Source organism: Muntiacus reevesi, chromosome 10, assembly GCF_963930625.1.
Source record: "Muntiacus reevesi chromosome 10, mMunRee1.1, whole genome shotgun sequence".
Taxonomy (NCBI): domain Eukaryota; kingdom Metazoa; phylum Chordata; class Mammalia; order Artiodactyla; family Cervidae; genus Muntiacus; species Muntiacus reevesi.
In genome coordinates this window covers 57535719-57554579 of record NC_089258.1, presented here as the reverse complement: position 1 = coordinate 57554579, position 18861 = coordinate 57535719, and the positions used below count along the sequence as shown (strand labels likewise).

The window sequence follows — 18861 nt, the reverse complement described above, 5'->3', positions numbered from 1 at the left end:
ATGGACAGAAGGCCCCACCTCACAAATACCTTATAAAATTGTAGACTATGGGAATTCTGATCTCCAGCCCCTCGTGTCAGAAAAATGAAACTGATCAAACCCGCTGGGAATTTTGAATCAAATTCAGAAGTTAGTGCTTTCAAAGCAAGAAGTTGTCATAAATGTCACACACCTAGGGTATGTAGTAACTTTAGAAATATCTAGGTATGGGGAGGGTGGGTATTCTCTAAAAGGCATGTAACCTCATTCTGGACACAAGCGTAATTTCATCTTGTCTTTCCTCAATATTTAAGCCATCTTCATTCTCTTCGGGACATCGAACGTCTACATCTTTCCCCAGCTGTCTGCTTTCCTCCCCTCCCTTCCATGCCTCCTTGGCCACTGTCTCTGACCTGGTCCCCACACTCTCTCAGCCTACCCAGCCCTACTCACCTCCGCTCCTCCCTAAGTACTCTTACCAACAGGAGATAAGTTCACCACAATTAAAGGTAACTGCATCTTGAGTGTGGTTTATTGCATGTCTTTCAATGAACTTCATTAATTAAATGTATGTCTTTAGATTCATGTCATCTGACAAGATCTAAAAAGTCATTCAATGTTGGTTGCTAACTTTTAACATCATTAGCATGGCCTCTGTCTGAAAATTTGAAAAGATATATTTGCACAGCAGCTATACTTAAGAGTGAGGAGAAAAACAGGCTAAACTTTGTATAGTAATAAAATGTGATCATTAGACTTTTTTTTAGGTTGAGGATCAGCAGGAGTTGATCAGGTGTCAGCTTTGTGCCTGTATCTTCTGTCACTTCTTAGTGGGCTCATTGCCTCCCAAGTTTCCCAACTAATCAGCAGGTTCAGCAGAGCCTGAGGGTTGGATGATCTTCGACACTGACTGTCTTGAACCTTGCTCTTCCACAAAATTGCAGGAAACTAATGAGGACGTGGGAAGGAGGCTTCTTTTGTAGCAGTTAACAAAGCATCCATCTCTGAGACTTGCAGGCTGGCGGGCGGCTCTGCTGGTGTTTAACTCCCTCTTAGGATACCATGATAAAAGATTTTTAACACAATTAATGACCGACCTCGGAAAGACATTTAATGAGAACCACAGCATGAAATCAACCCATCACAGAAAAGTTTTACTTCTGTGTTCAGAACCATCCTCAAAACCTTTTCCCTTACACAAAAGGACTTCAGATAATGACTCATCCTGGCACGTAATCTTCTCCATTTGGAATGAGAGCCTCTTCAGATAAGTAAAAAATGAAACAAAATGAAGGCTCTGGTAGGGTCATGTTTTTGAACTGTTAATAGAAAGCACCAACACCTGAGAAATGCCATTTATGCAATCTTCCAAACCCCAGTCACCAAATCAATCCACCAAAATCGTCCATCTATGTGAATTTTATCTTACTTAGAAAAGGAATCTTTGGGGGGGAAATATAATATGCTTTAAAGACTAATTGCTCTTTGCCATTTAAGGTTTTATCTTAGCAGGAAATAACTAGGAAATTTTTAAAATAATAATAATTCTTTAGATAAGGTCTAAGACTAAGAATTTGCCTTCTGTGTGTGTGTGTGTGTGGTTTTCTCTTAGAGCCAAAATATTTATTCCTTGCCTTTCCCTACCTGTTCTTCAGCCTTGATGATTAGTGAATAAGCGGGCAAGTTAACTTGAGAATTGGAGTTCTCTAATTTAAAGAGATGGAACACTCATCATTGTAGTGTCAAGGACAAAACCAGAATTTAAACAGGTTTATTCTCCTGCAAGAACCAAGCTCATCTCATACATTCTTTATGTCTTAGTTCATAGAATGATATGAGACCATGGAGATATTCATAGTAACTATGTTTTCAAAGAATACTTAAATAATTAATTCCAGAAAAATCAAGTTATTTTTCTTTTATCTCATATTTGAGAGCATATGCTAATTTTAATCCCCTATTGAGTTTTTTGAGGCTCTTATAAGTCAATTTTTTTATTCATAGAAAGAATACAAATCAACTGAATTTATGCTTGTAAGTGTAGATACAAATTGAACCAACTACAAATTTTAGGCCACTATTATGGTTTAATCCACATCTGACAAAGTAAAAATTGATGTGAATCCTTTAAGAAGGCTTCCTAGTTCTCTTGTTTCAAGAATGTTGAAAATTACGCTCGTTACAAAGAAGAAAAGTAACCTAGCACTAAAAGCAAAGAGAAAATAAAATTGCAATATTGTTTTAGTAGGCATAGTGTAGTATGCATGAAATCATTATTACATTTTTATTAACATTCATCAACCACGATTTTACCTAACCCATATTAATTTAATGCAGTTTTATTCTTCTAAAGTATTTTCTGAGATAATATAAGTCTGTCACATGCAATGCAAACTCATTTGTAAAAGTTGCCACCACTTTATAGATAACAGAAGACTGAAATGTAAATATAAATTATGATTTTGATATGTAAATCAGAATCCAACATTTTCTCTAGTCTTTGAGCATCTTTTTGAAAATAATGTTTTTTTGCAAAAAAGAATTATTATAATCCTCAGCTTTGATGTAAGTTGAACTTCCAATTCTATGTAAAACTCTTTTGTAAAAATTCATGTAGCCCATGGATTCAAACTGCAGTGGAAGTGCTTTATAAAGAGATAGAAAGACTCTTCATTTTTTTTTTCCAAGAAACTCAGTTATTGCAGTACCATAAAGAAGTCTCCTCACCCTAAAGCCATCCCAGCAGAAGGTGATCCCCTTGAACACAGTTTCCAACATGAAATTAAGCCCTGATTTCTCCTAATAGGTTCAGATGATCTTTCCAGCTGTTTATCCACATCATTCCAGCGCTACTTTTTTTTCTATGACTCTTGATATTTATAGAAACCTCGTATTAGTCAAGATGAGAGCAGCTGCGGTGCCAGAAAACTCAAAATAATTAGGTAGAAGTATATATGTCTTATGCATAAATGGAGGGCATCCAGGATTGGAATGTTGCTCCACATTGATCAGGAGATTCCATTTTATTTCGGCAAATCACCATGCTCAGTGAAAAGCTTCCAGTTGTTGGTCCAAAGTGGCTGCAACAGCTCCAACAGTCCCTTCCTCAAACCAGCTAGCAGGAAGGAGAAAAGAGGAGGGGAGCTTATACCTTCTTTCTTGAAGGACATTTGCTAGTAATTGCACAGATTCCATCTGTCAGAACTTGTCACATGAGCACATCTAGATACAAGGAAAGCTGGAAAATAGACTTTATTCTGAATGGCCATGTGCCTACCTGACATTCGGGATTCCATTACTGGGATGACAAAGAAGAGAATGGATGCTGGATAATGTGAGGCAGTCTCTGCCCTAAGACTTAAAGAAAAGTACCTGATGCATTTCATCCCCAGAGACTGAAGATAGGGGGCCAATCATTACTAATTATTATGAAATTTGAGAAAACCACATGCATTTATTTAAAAGTCCTTTAGTCCTGCTAAAGTTCCCATAGTATAGTATGTGTTAATTACTCAGTCGTATCTAACTCTTGTGATCCCATGGGCTGCAGCCATCCAGGCTCTTCTGTCTATGGAATTCTCCAGAAAAGAATCCTGGAGTGGGTTGCCATTCTCTTCTCCAGGGAAGCTCTCCAAGGCATCTTTCCAACCCAGGGATCAAACCCTGGTCTCTTGCATTGTGGGCAATTCTTTACCATCTGAACCAACAGGGAAACCCAAAGTTCTCATTAGCCAAATCAAATACTAGACAACACACTGCTAGGTTCAGTCCATGAATGGACAGAAAATCAGACAGGCACACAAGAAAGGTTAGCTTTTTCACTGTTGTATTAAAAAAATGTTACTTTGAAGGAACATCAAAACAGCCACAAGGTGTTTGGCAATAGAAGAGTATTCTGAATTTAATTATATTTCACCATTTCCTCCAGAAAAGCCATATTTTCTTCGTATGTGTCTTACTAGAAAATTTGCCTTTGACAAATGATTGACACTATCTATGAAATCTGATGGATATTAAGTGAAATGTCCCTGGATCTTACCTTGGATCTATTCAAACAAACACAAAGAAAACAGGTCAGATCTGAGAGTCTCTTGAAACCAATTGTTACGCATTTCAATAGACATAAACTTCTTGCAGGTGCTCTTAGCCATGCACATGGCATTCAGACATCTTCCCTACATCCATTTCCCTCCATAAATGTCACTCTGCTCTGCCCATGAGTTCCTTGTTAAGGCAGCAACTGATGCTTGTGCAGTGAAAACTCTGGGCCGCCAGGCGAGCTGTCTGCAGACTGTTAACCTTCTGGCTCTGTTATCCGGGAGTTTGGCATGCTGTGTGTGCATGGGGGGAACAAAAAAGAAACCAGAAAGCTCCTCTGAAGGCTGGATAATGAAGACAAGAACTAATCAACTTCTTATGGCTTTTCCAGGCTGGTTTTAAAAGCGAGCTATTTGTCCTGGGTAAGCCTCCGCGTAGCCCAGTGATGTCCAGGAGGACCTCCGGCTCCCCTGTCAGAGGGCTCGGCGGTTCCCACAGGGTAGGGTCAGAACGCCCCGTCTTGAGCCAGGCTCCCAGCCACCCCTCCGCCCTCGGTGGGCTGGCTCTTCCTTAGTTGTCATTGCTGTACTTTGCCAGGGAAGTAGGACTGGACGTACCCTTGAAAGGAGATGATCTATTGATGATGAACAGCTACGAAGTCAGATCAACATGGAAATCCTATCCTGCACCTGTGGGCAATGTGCTTCTCTTTTATGTGTATGTGCAAGCCTTCCAAAAGCAAAAAGACATGTCCCAATGCTCTGTACACAAAAGGGCTTGGTACATGCCTCCATCTCGTGTAAATCACTGCTCTTCCATCACTACTTTTAGTGCAAAGAATAAAGCTGCTGCCAATCACATACTGAACTTACACCCTTCCAGGCATGTTTGCTTCTGGGTCGTTCAGTTTATTGGGTTTTCCTTTAATCCGTGATCCTTGTTGTAAAGTATCTTCTTGCTCTGCTGGCATATGCTGAATTCACTTCTTGACCCTTTCAAGCCAACGCTGCTTCTCTGGGCTCCAGGGTCTCCCAGGCTCTTGAGAGCTTTGAATGAACTTAAAGGTCAGATTACGATCCCTTTGACTACTTAGCTCTGTAGCATCAACAGCCCTTGAAAATAAATTGATTCTAACTGGTGCCATCAGTTCTGAGAATGTCAGAGGAGGAGTTTGAGAATTTTCATCTCTGCATAAGTCAGCCCTTTCCCATTTCTCTTTTGATGGATGCTGGTTCAATCTCACATGTTTCATCACATGATGAAGTTGTGGTTCTGCAGGCTTTTAAGAGCTTGATGGCAAAGATTTCCCTTTCTGTTTTTTAGAAATATAGATACTTCTCTGTGTTTAGGCCATTTTTGTGCTTTTTTGCTTTGCATAAGAAGTCCTGATTTTGCTTCTGAGGCAGAGATTTGTTGTTGCCATAGAGAATGAGGAATGTTGACTAGGAAAAAAGTCTCATGGAAGGGCTTTCCAGAGCCAAAACAAAAAGAAAGCATTTTCCAAAATTAATACGGCCCATCCATAAACCTCCTTGGGTCAGTGAGATGGTATGCTTTGGGTCACCTTAAGTTTTTTCTTTGCCAGATTTTTACATTATGTGCTTATATGTTCTGCATGTTTGTATGAAACACAAATATTCTTTAGATTTATGAAAAATTGTGTTTTTGCAATTTAAAAATAATTTAAATATTAAAATAATTGTATAATGTAAGAAAGAAAAATACATCTATAAACATAAACATGGTACTGTTATTAAGAGAATTTCATCTAATTCTGCTTGGAAAGTACCACACCTAACATTTTCGGGGTGGGGGGGGAACTCTAGAACAGCTTTTAGCTCTTTCCAAGATTTTTCCACATTAGTATTTAAAGTAATGGTCAATATTTATGTAAGAATTATCTAATTTTAGGACAAACTTATTATCTGAACTAAAAAAGTATGTATTTTACTGATACCAGAGATTCTAGGATATTTCAAACCAGCTTTCTTATGAGTAGTGGTTTGTAGTTGGTTGGCTTTGAAATTAGCATGTGTTTAAAACCTGTCTCTCTTGTATCTGCTTTTGATACCCCTAAAAAATAGCTACACTAGGAGAGAAAAAAAAATTGCTACATTGTCAAGGAAAAAGTTAATATTTAGGATTCTACAAAAATATCATGTTTCATTGAATTTTCTAATTTTTATTGTGCTCTTAAGACTCATTAAGGACATATAAATACCACATAATTCTCACTTAAAATTTCCAGCACACTGACTGTCATCTGTTAACTTCCTTTAACAAAACTATCCTTTAAAACTCGAAGCTCATATGAGCTTCTTGAATGTCACTAATGTATCTGGTTCTATATTTATCACAAAACCGCTAAGAAGTTATGAGTAATAGAAATGCCTGAGCAGATAGTGAAAATGCAAATGAACACAGGCCAAAAATACTGGTGGCTAAAGGCTGATCCTTTCTCAGAATTTAAAATCTGAGACAGGTCAGAAACACAGATGAATATCTATTCCACATCGCTCTGTGGTCTTTAAAATAGCCTTTCAAAATGACTCCAGGCTGAAGGAACTTGGTGAGAGCTGTCCAAAGGCATTAACACTTTTAACATGTTGCTGCCATTATTCACCATTAGGCGGCAATAGAGTGCAGACACAGGTCTTTGCCTCAAGCTTTGCACCCAGTTTCAACATTAGGAGGGGAAAAGCAAAGGACAGCCTCCCACAACAGTTCAGTTGAGTATCCACACAGAACATAAACACTTGCCTAAAGGAAGAAATTAAGATGTGACTTTAATAAGCCCACACTATCTATTCCATCATAGTCATCTTTAATCCAATATAGAGAGTCAAAATTATAATTCAGATCCTTCTTCTTACCTGTCTGTGGTATTAAGAAATTTTCTTTGGGCTTTGGTTTACTGAGCTGAAAAATGAAGTTTCATTATTGTTTTAAAAGTAATTGCTTTTATGTGATGGAGACACTTGGAAATTAACCAACGTCAGTTGTCACAGCTCTCTGACAACTGAATGGGTAACAAGGAAATATGGCTTCCTTTATGGATTCCCTAAGGGGGACATGACCTAAACCATCATCGTGTCTGACTCCTTGATTTCAGCAATAAGGAAACTGAGGTGCATATCAAAGGTCATACAGTTAGTCACTGGCAACGCCAGAAAGACACAAGCGTGCCCTCACAAGTATCTGTACTGCTCACTCCTCTGTTGACCAAATACTTTTAAAATAAATTATTTCAGTTGGTGTAACTGGTCATCTTTCCTCCAAACTGGTTCCCAGGTATCCACATTCACATGGACAGGAGTCCTATCAAAGGTAACCTCAGAAAAATTCTAAAACTCTCTGTTATAATAGATACACAACTTCTCTGCTAATAAAAGCCATGATAAATCCTGGCCTGAGTATGTGAACAGTATAGAAAACTGTTCAGGAAAAAAAAATGTGGGGGTGGGTCCTTTCAAGGATATGAAGGAAGTATTGGGAAAGATTGGTTAAAAAACAAGGATGTTACTGGCTGACACATCCAGAAACACGAATTATTAAGACATAGAGGCCTCTGGAATTAAGGTAGCCTCCTGGTTCTTGCAAAAGCCCGACTTTCATAATTAGCAAAGAGATGACCCATTTAAATGATTTAGGAGATGAGTTGAATTAAAGAAATTAAACTAGTAGAACTATAATGACAATAATGGAAAAGTGCTATATGGGTTTTAATAAGTAAATTTTTTTATATTAACAATCTGATTTTAAAGTTGTATTCACATTTTTACATAGGGAGCAATGAAATTAGACCAACCAGTTTTACCAAGCACTGATGCCATGATGTAGAAGTGAAACTTTTACTCAACTCAAAACTATTAGAATGGTTTAAAAGTGTGAAAATAGGCATGACATTTTTAGAGCACAATGAAATATATTTTACAAAACATTTTCTCTTATAGCAAGAACATATACTATTTTCTTAATTATAACTTTGTTATGCGCTGCAAATGGCTCTATGATTTTTTGTGTGTGTGCAAATTAGTAGCTATCTTGGTATGAAATTTGAAATATGGCATTTTAGATGTTTTTAAGTTACATTTTTAAATGTAGTATTTTTGAGTAACTAATACAAGCATTTTCAATATCATGTGACTTGAATGCATAATCTTTGGCCTGAAGTCTTACTCCTGGAAATGTGTTCTAAGGAACAGCTCAAAAGAAGAAAATATCTCTTTGTATAAAAATGTTTATAGCTTTGATATATATGATAGTGAAAAAGGCAAGATCAATCTTAATTTCAAAAGCAAAAAAGAGAGATGACTAAGACAATCAAAAAGGATATATATACATATATGAGGGAACATTATTCTGCAGTGATTTAAAATGAAAAAGAAGACTGAGAAAAGGAGACTGGAAATTATTACAAAACATAAACAACAATTGATAAATACAAATATTATTTCTGCAGAAAAGTATATATATATATGATATATATGTAATATATATCATATATATATGACTGAACGAAAACTTGAAGAAATGTAGGCTTAAGAATGACTTAACTTTACCTCTTCATTTAATTAAATTGTTTTAGTCTTAATCTTAAAATAGTATATTTATAATTTTAATAATAAATACATTGTTAGTTATTTTATATTTATGTACAGGCTAAGTATTATACTCTTCAGCCATACATGTGTCCAACAATTTTTATCCACTCTTTAATCTTACACTTATATATTCCATGCATAGACTGTTGAGTGAAATTTCTAAGAATACTGCTGGTAAATAGTAGTTTCCAATTACTATTAATTGAAAGCTTGAAGTTTTAGTAGTATAGTAACAAGCACCTAGTCTTCTATGCTAGACAGACAGCTTGGATGGGAAGGAAGTGAATAAAGAATGCAGGAAGGGAGCAGCTTATAGACTCTTAGACTGAAAGAAACCCAAAGTCACCCTCCATTCTTGAACCAGTGGGGTTTGATGGACAGTTTGTAGGGGGGAATTCCCAGTCTCTTAGTTATTCATTTATAACTCCAGGATCCAGGTACTGATCCTGAAGTCTAATGTCAGGGATCTAAACTCTAGTCATCAATAAGGAATCACTTTTATAATTGCCATGCAATTTGTCATTCAGATTCTGATTTATCTCATTTTTACCATGTAGCCATCATTTATAAGAGAATGGTTTTAAAGTGTGTTGTGAATGAACTGTGATGCATTTCCCCCCCCAAAAAAGGTAACATTTAGACAGTGGGTATAAATGACATTGAGTTTACATATTCAAGAAACATGTTAACTTTCATTCATTGAAGTATTTATGTGGATATATGGGATTCAAAGGCTTGTCATTTCCAATATTATAAGTATCTATTACAGATACTGGTCTTGATGCTTAGTTTAAAAAGAAAGGAAACTCTTTTGAGAGTTCAGTGCACTGGGAATTTCTACCAGTATTTCTCTTCTCAGGTAAAATGTTATGTGTTACCTGGATATTGTTTGTTACATGCAATTTAAAACTCTCTGTTTTCTGTTTTTAAAAATGCATGTGTTTCCTCCACATTGAGAACAGAGAGTGTTAATTCAAATGTAGCATGGCATGTCTGCCTCTTGACATGTTCCTCTGTACCGTATGTGAAAATGTTGTCTGTGAAGGAAAAGTATATTAGAATGAATGTGGATACTTTGCTGTTAAGACTACATGTGGTTTATTTTTTGCTTGTTTGAGAAAACGCTGAAGAATAAGGTTGAATGAAGATGTCCAAACTCCCCAGTCTAGTTATTTGGTGTCTATGTTCTTGCCATGTTCCTGGCCTTTGAAAAATCAATGGGACTGAGCCCTGAGTCTCCCTTAAAGCTTGAGCAGACAAGATTGCAGATATGTTCAAACATTTGAACTTTGGTCATTTCTACTTAATTTAAAGCACCCTTCAAAATATTTTAATTATGAATCCTATAGAAACCCTTTATTTGGTTTTTCTTTTCTTCCTCTTGGTTTTTTACAACAGGAAATATTAAATGTCAAGAAAAGTGCCATGCCATTATCCAAATTATCTTTTAATTAGTACCAGTTTAAGCATTGATTACATTGAAAATCATTTCATTTCAGCCACAGCGTCCTGTGTTTACTCATGAAAACATTCAAGGTGGGGGGGAACCGTAAGTATTCTTCTTATCTTCTAAATTTGAGACTAACCTTGACCTGCATAATGGACCACTGATGTACCATAAGCAAGGATGGTACAACTTTGCACATGAAAGAGACCGGAGTAACTAACATGAGATAAGACCTCCCAGATTAAGAGTAATTGGAATAACTTCCATCTTTCACAACAGAGAACAGAAGCTACTTTTGAAAAAAATCCATGATTTTGCAAAGATTGATTTATGCACTAGAAAAACCTTCCAATGCTGCAGTGATTCCTAAGATTTATAAATCTGTCTCTCTCCTTGTGCTACTCAGCATGTAGATTCTAGTAACTGCAGCCTTAAGACACTGAAAATGTTCTAACATTGTTTTTACACATATTTGAAAAGCAAGAGAATGTCAAAGTAGACCTACAGTGATAAGTTAGTGACATAATTACAAAGTTCCAGAATGTTGGAAATGTCATGCATTGTGAGTTATGTGATGTTTGCTACCCAGAGGGCCAGGAAAATGCCTCTTCACACTTTCTTTCAAATCCCCACCTCCTTTCTGATACTAAGTCAAATCAACCCTGAAGGTGTCACATGCTGTCTCTAAGGTGGCCTTTCTGCTGCATTTTGCCAAAGAGAGACAGTCAGAGGTTATCCACTTCCTGTTGGCTGTTGCCTCTGAGTCAGGAGCGAGCCCGCTGGGAAGGAGCATTTGCAGGACTAAACCTTGGCAGGCTGACCCGAGTCAGCACACACAGTGCGCCCCCTGCCGGCTGGCCAAGCCCCATTCCCCTCAGTTCAGTTCAGCCGCTCAGTCCGACTCTGACCCCGTGGACTTCAGCCAGGCTGGAGTACAGCAAACCAGCAGAGCCTCCTGACCTCCCAGCCATCAGTCCCGCCTCACTGCTCACATATCTGGCGCCTAGCGAAAAGCTCAGGCCTCAGAAACCATCTCTAACCCATCACTGGGTACAGCTAGAAAGAAATTTTTGTTAATGAAGAGGTTTGGAGGAACAGATCATTCAAAATTTCATTTAGTTGGAAAAAAAGTTTATAACTGATAATTCTAAAGGTTGACTTTGTGTTCTTTTTTACACAGTTGACTATGAGATGAATCACAGAGAATAAATCCAAGACTGACTAGGTTTACTGCACTGCATCATCAATGCATTGTATTAGCTGCTTTTAATCAACTTAGGAATTAGGATATAGGTGATGTTACATTTTCATGTCATATGGAGTTAATACTCACACGTGTTTATGAGCTCACAGGTGGGAGGCACATTTTCGGTGCCCTGCTTTGAACATTATAGAAATTCTTTATTAAGTTTCTATTTGATTACAATGCCAAGGATAGGTTGTTGTTCAGTCGCTCAGTGGTGTCCGACTGTTTGCAACCCCATGGACTGCAGGGTATCACTTAATCTCTTTCATTTAAGAAATAGGTTTTGATTGAAAATAGGAACAAAATGTTATCATGTCACTCCAATTCAGAAGTATGGTAAAACATGTTACAGAAAAAGCTGCAAGTTATAGACAGAGTTTCATGATTGGCTGACCATTTCCTATTTTAAAGACAAATTTCTTTTTGAGGCATCCTGACCCCACCATCATCATTCATCTCACCAACACATCCTTCAAAATAGCATTTTTTTTCATTGTAATTCGACTGCATTTCCTGTCGTGCAACACTGATTTTGAAAGTCAACCGAGGCAGGAGGATTTCTGAAAGGTTTGTTTATGTTTCCATGAAACTTCCAATTTTCTTTTTCTTTTTCTTTTTTTTTTTGGTGGTCTAATTAAACCAGAATGGTAAGTAAACTTTGACAAGCACACTGGTTTTCATCATGTTAAAGTGAAGTAGGAGTTCGTGCCAGTTCTTTTTTTTTTTTTTTTCGCTCTTGGGACCTTGAGATTCTTCAAGCAGCTGGGATTTATGGCCTTAAATAGGCCTATTTCTGAGAGTGGTTGGAGATGGGCCTGGGTGAAGGCTGAAGGCTGAAGAGCTTAGAGATCTAGCATTTCCCAAAGTGAGAGATGCAATGTATATCCATAGATTTAGCAGCCCAGGAATGCCTCTCTCAAATGTATAGCAGTGAAACTAACTTCCCCCAGGGATGGACAAAAGATACCATTCCTTCACCTGAGCATCTTCAAATCGAACAACAAAATAATCTGACTCCTCCAATCAGGGCTCACCCCATGCAAACATCCAAATTAAGGAATGTTGGTACTCAAGACCTCCCTGTCTATTTTGCTATTGCTCTAGGATTTAGGCTATCTTTCTTAGCCCTTCCCCACAACCAGAATCCTTTCTCCATAGAAGACCTCAAAACCCCAAGTGGCTAATAAGGTTTACCTGGAGAAAAAAATGTTAACAGGGGAAGAAATCTCTAACACTGGAATTTCAGGCTTTACTCTCAGGCTAGAGAAGATAATGTTTTCTAGGTGAAGCTGTTAGACACCACATCTTATCAGGTCTTTCCCCAGTACACCCTCCCCCAGTCCAGCTTTATCCAGACTCACTCCTTCCCCAATCGGAAAAAGTTCAGGGAAGCCAATACAGCCTCTCTCTGATTTGTCACATGACATTTGAGTTCAGGTGAGAGAATAGTTTTGTTCTACCAAAGGATGATTCTCTTGACTAAAGTAATCAAAATAAATCATTCTTGTTCCTGAGCAATATCCAGTATTATCAACCTTTTAAAGTTAGCTTGAAAAAATCCAAAGTGCCATGAAATGTGGTTTTTATTTCCTACTTTGGCAAAATTACATTAACTGTTAAGAAGAACAGCAGAAACAAATTCATTTTAAAAAAATCCCCCTCACAATACTGGTTATTTATTTTAGTAGTAATATGACATTTTCATGTTAACTGCATATCAAATGCGTCCTGACCCTCTAAACTGCTAGAATTGGTATCCTTCCAAAATGCCAGTCCATATTAGTATGTATGCTATTTTATTACCCAAAATTCTGAGTTTATTATTGATTGATGCCACCAAAATATATGCTCTCAAAGAATTCAAAGAAAGAAAGAAAAGTGGCAGCATTCTATCAGTAATACTTTTACATACAGTTATTTCAAGAGAGACTTTTTACATTAAGAACAACTTTTCTAGGACACATTTTAAAAAAGAACTTATGTCTCTAAATCTACTGCCTGAGACAACCACTTACACTGATGCAAACTATGAAATTAAACTATTTTAAAGACTTCCTCCCAGTAAAAAAAAAAAAAAAAAAAAAAAAAAAAAACCTTATCTTTTATAGTAATTTCCACATAGCAATATAAAAGCTTTACCTGAGACATTTTGTACATCTTGATTTAGAATCATTTGAAAATTCCACTTGCAAGTTGCAGTTCCTTGCTTCTGAATATGACTAGTTAAAACTATAATTCCTTCTTGTTTTATATAGCTGAAAAGTACACATACCACTTCTCTTACATTCTGTATTATTATTTAATGTCCAAATGATCGCTATCTATGAATGTACAATTGAAGTGCAGGTCAAATTTATAAATGTTAAAATGTTTTAATACATCTCATGGATAGAATCTTCAATAAATTTTTCTCATTGTGAGTTCTGAGATGCTGTCAGAGTAGTCTAATTCTTATGAAAGCTTAACTACCTCTACTTACTTTACAATCTTACCAAAGACTTATACTACCTAATTAATATGTCAAGGATAGGTTCAAAGTAAAATAAATATTATATTCTTTCGGTAGTTTCATAGAGATGCAAAAAAAATTTTTAACACATGCATTTGTCTTGTTTAAGGTTTCAGGCTCTGTATAACTATACTCCTAGGAATGAAGATGAGCTGGAGCTCAGAGAAAGTGATGTCATTGATGTGATGGAAAAATGTGATGATGGATGGTTTGTGGGTATGTGTACATTTCCTTTCAGGCATTTGGCCATTTTATAATTTGCTTATGTTTGCTCCCGTGCATGGTTGGAGATGATAGTCAAGCTTTCTTGGATTTCCTAATGCCTTTGATCTTTCATACGTCCATATGCATTAATGTAATCCTAGGGCAACTGCATTTTGAATACAGTTTAGTATTACTGCTTCAGGTACATGTGGTTTCCTGCTGGTTTTATTTCCAAGTCAACTGAAAGAAGAAAATTTCTCTAAATAGCACCAACCAGTAAAGGCTGGTTCTGAGAACAACAATGAGCTGTCCCTTAGATGAGAAACATGAATGTTCTATTCAGCAGAGAATGTTGGTCATCAGCAGTGAGGGTCTACTCTGAGAAAACAGATGAAATGAACAACTCATGCATGACTAGGTCTGCTGGAGGTGTCCTCTGTGGTTGTTCACTTAGTCGTGTCTGACTCTTTGTGACCCCATGGACTACGGTACGCCAGGCTTCCCTGTCCTTCACTATCTCCCAGAGTTCGCCCAAACTCATGTCACTGAGCAGATGATGCCATCCAAGCATCTCATCCTCTGTCGTCCCCTTCTCCTCCTGTCCTCAATCCTTCCCCGCAGGGTCTTTTCCAATAAGTCGGCTCTTCACATCAGGTAGCCAAAGTATTGGAGCTTCAGCTTCAGCATAAGTCCTTCTGATGAAGACTCGGGGTTGATTTCCTTTAGGATTGACTGGTTTGATCTCCTTGTTGTCCAAGGGATTCTCAGGAGACTTCTCTAGCATCACAGTTCAAAAGCCATCGATTCTTAGGCACTCAGCCTTCTTTATCGCCCAACTCTCGCAGCTACTGGAAAGACCTTAACTTTGACTAGAGGAACCTTTGTTGGCAAAGTGAGGTCTCTCCTTTTTAATACACTGTCTAGGTTTGTCATAGCTTTTCTTAAGAGTCCACTGATCCACCTTAGCTTCAATATGTGGTCCAAGTAGAGAGAAGTTCCATTCTTACCAATACAAAACAGCCCCATTCTTACCATCTTGAAAGAAAACTAGAGGTTTTCTGAGAAAATTTTTGTAGATAAGAGTATCATATACTAAGTCACAGAGGAAAGAGATGAAAAGGAAACAGATGTAGGAAGATGAAGGATACAACTGCTGGAGGTATGAAGGCTTTCTGTAGACAGGCCAGTTGTCGGGAAATAAAGGAACAAAGGCCACATTAGCAGCCACAAGCCTCTGCCTCTGTTTATATTAATTCCTCACTGAGAAGAAGAGTAAAATGGCTTACCTGCACAGGGATAAAGAAGATCAGTCATCAAACCAGAACAGTAAGCTCTAGAGGGTAAATGAGAAAGGGAAGTACAGAGACTGTGTTCACTCTATGTGAGCTGGAAAACCTAAGGAAGAATTTGATACACTTGCTCTTCCCAAAAGCTTCAAAGGAATTATGATATTTGAATCCTAAAGCGATCATCATGATGGTCCTTTATGCATTTGGTTTTACTCCTTATATTAGAAACATCCCCAACAATAGAACCCTCACCCACTAATGGTGGTCTGCCTTTTTTTCTTTAGTGACTTACTGTTGTTCAAATTATTTTATTTTTTATGAAATTATTTTATTTTCATTTTATGAAGGAACCTGGCAAGGCTATTTGTAAATGAATGCTGTGGTATTTAGCATGATCTTCTATGAAATAACAAAACTGGGTAGTGATGGCATCCCTGATAAAGCCTTCGTGTTACACTGTGCTAAGGAGCACAGGAGGTCTGTGAGCCTTGCTGTGGGCCTTTTCCAGTCCATCTTATCCCACTGCCAGCCCCATCTTTATTGAGAAGATTGTACCCACATGCGTTTCCTCTTCCGCTCCTCACTCCTGTCTAGCAGCCTCAGTGATGGAGCCCCATCATACTCAAGTGTCCTTGTTCTTAAAAACCCACCTCCTCAGTAAGATTGTCTCTCCCCTCAGACCAAGAGGCTGAGCTTTTCTCTTTAGCCTGGTGTGATGGAAGCAGTTGGATGGCATCACTGACTCGATGGACATGAGTTTGAGCAAGCTCCGGGAGTTGGTGATGGACAGGGAAGCCTGGTGTGCTGTAGTCCATGGGATCGCAGAGAGTCTGACAAGACTGGGCAACTGAACTGAACTCAATTGAACTGATGGGAGTGCAGCCTTTAAGCTTAAGAAGTGATGAAGACATCGGGCAGTAGAGATTAGACTGCTGACTTTGTTGTCCCATCCCTTCAATGAGTCTGTCTTCTTTTCTAAACTCTGAGGGCTTGCTCTCTTAGTGAGTTTTCAAGCCCACTTGAACTGATATCTCATGGTTGTTACCCCCCGCCCCATTTCATTTATCATTTCTGTTTTCAGGAACCTCTAGAAGAACCAAATTCTTTGGTACTTTTCCCGGAAACTATGTCAAGAGGCTGTGAATCACTCTCCTGGTTATTTATGCCGCATTTCAGCAGCACATCTGCATAACCTTGCCTGAGAGATCCCGCAGGCCTCCTGCTGTAATGCCTTCCAGCTTCCAACAGAAGTCACCCACTATCACCATCTCCACCTGCCACCAAACCACCAGCAACTGAACTGCCACGCCCTGGGGAAGATGGGCGGATTAGCCTCCATGTGAAAGTGCATATTCCTGCTTTCTGCTCTAAACTTGGAAAAGTGGATGTGTGGCATCAGAAAGAAAACCCTATGCTTAATAAGGGTTGAGCAGTTGAGGCAAAAAAATAAGTGTCTCAAGGAGGCTCCCTGGTCCACTTTGGAAGCTGTTCTCCCTTCAGGCAACCAGAAGATTGTCTCTTACTACTTGCTGTGGTTCGCATTTTCACCTTCTTAGCTTGGCAGTATATTTTCCTTTCACGAGTTTGCCTAGTGTCCTGGTTTACATGATATGACAACTGTACTTCAACTATTGTTTGCCTGCACTTATTTGTTGTAAAATGCACAGTGATTACAAAATCTAAAGCAAGAGTAGGAAAGTTAATTCGAACGAGTGTGATTTTGTTGAATTGAATGTGAGTTTCCAATAGGAGTCTTTTCCTGCAGGTTTTCTTTTTGTACTTTTTAGAAGTGCAAACAGTAAGTGAATAAGAGCCTTTGGTAATAATCATGAGAATATAAGAGGTTTAGCTAGACTACAAAAAAAATAACTATTGTGTTGTAAAGTTGCATTGCTATTTTATATTAAAATGTAATAATCAGCATCATGAACAATGAGCTCTTAGTGTTTTATTTATCTGATAAAAGTTAAATAAAAGCAGTGTTAGTGACAGGGGCAACGAATTATTCTAACATAGACACTTGAAAATATGTGTAAGCAATATTCATAGGTAAGATTTCACTGTGTGTACACATACACATCTGAGATTGTATGAGAACAGACAATCCATATGCTATGTTGTACGTTTTATGGAAATGTAGAAGAATCTCACACATTATTTTATAGAAATAGAGTACTTTGGAAGCATCACAAATATTAAGGTTGGTTTTAGTAAGGATTATGATCAATACAATTATTTTTACTATGATAATTATTTTTCTTCTCTGGAACTCAGAATCCTGGCTACCTTTGAGGACAGGAATATGTTGAGCCTGATTTTCCTGGTGTGTGTAAACTATTTCCTCGGAATTCATTAGGCACTTTTTAGAGACAACGTTAAATCATTCAGGTTATATTTTCTGCCCTGAAACAGAAACCTACGAGATGATATTGGGACCTGAAAGATTTAATGTGGTTAACAGTGCCTGAATTACGCATACCCCGAGAACTAGCTTTGTATTTCTTATGACTTTGCATAAGAACTATTCACGTTTGGACCCTCAGCACCTTACAGATAAAACTTTTTACAGCATTTCTTCTGCGGACAGCGATTGATCTTTTCACAGTGTACGCAGACTCTAGAATTTTGTACATACATTTGCTCTTTTTTTGTACAGACTAGTTGTTGAGAAGACAGGGGAATTTCCTAATTTGGTCTTTATCCTTCATTTAAACTAAGCTAAAACACTTTCAACAGATCATCCTTTACATCTCCCACAAATCATTATTATGACTTGACAGTGCGATTCTGTAAGATAGCACTTATGCAAAAGTTTATGAATATAAGATTTTAGCAGCCAAACTAAAATGTATATAAACACTGATTATAGAGGAATTTCACTAGGAAGAAGGTAAAGAAACATCTTTGAGTAGCCTACCTTGATTATTGTCAAGTTCACAGCCAGCTTTATATTTTAAAGGCTTTGGGTTTGAAACTAGGTCAACTGCATGCAGCTTTGCTGATAAATGAATAATTACCTTTGATGCCATTTATGAAAGAAGACTTCAATATCTGTTGCCTGTCATACTTAAGAAAAATTAATGTTTCTACTCTCTGTATCTGATTTTAAAAGGAAAAATATTCATACCAAGCTTTTAGGTAATTGACTTCAAATTCTTACAAGCAAAGGTCATTGTGTTTTTCTTGAATAGACATCTAATAAATTTTGCTTGGACATATACTTCAGCTTTTCTTCTTGACATTTATCCTTACATGAATTGTGTACTTTATTCCAGCCTGTTAGATAAACTCGGATAAAATGCATTTGCTCTGTGCTCTCTTGACACACAAATGGAGAAAAGATGCATTTGGATCAGCTCAGAGAAGAAATATTTTTTAAAACCATCACCAAAACTCCTTTGGCTAAAGATTGTCCTTCAGCTAAAACAACACATTTTAAAATATTTCTGCCTCAAAAATAGCTATTTTTCTAAGGAGAAGTTAATTATAAGAAGTTGTAAGCACTTTACAAATTCAACTATCTTCAGTTCAACATCCTTGCCCCA

General features: G+C 37.5%; 1 protein-coding gene across 10 annotated transcripts in view; it reads left to right on the top strand.

Annotated features, from left to right (window-relative positions):
- Positions 1-18536, top strand: part of SORBS2 (sorbin and SH3 domain containing 2) — a 170911-nt gene extending 152375 nt beyond the window's left edge. For all 10 annotated transcript variants that reach the window (XM_065947079.1, XM_065947083.1, XM_065947088.1 and 7 more), the window contains 3 exons: positions 10121-10170; positions 13933-14039; positions 16398-18536. In XM_065947079.1, the coding sequence (XP_065803151.1) occupies positions 10121-10170; positions 13933-14039; positions 16398-16459 (219 nt within the window). In that variant the 3' untranslated portion in view covers positions 16460-18536. The remainder of the gene's footprint in view (positions 1-10120; positions 10171-13932; positions 14040-16397) is intronic.
- The last annotated feature ends 325 nt before the right edge of the window (positions 18537-18861 follow it).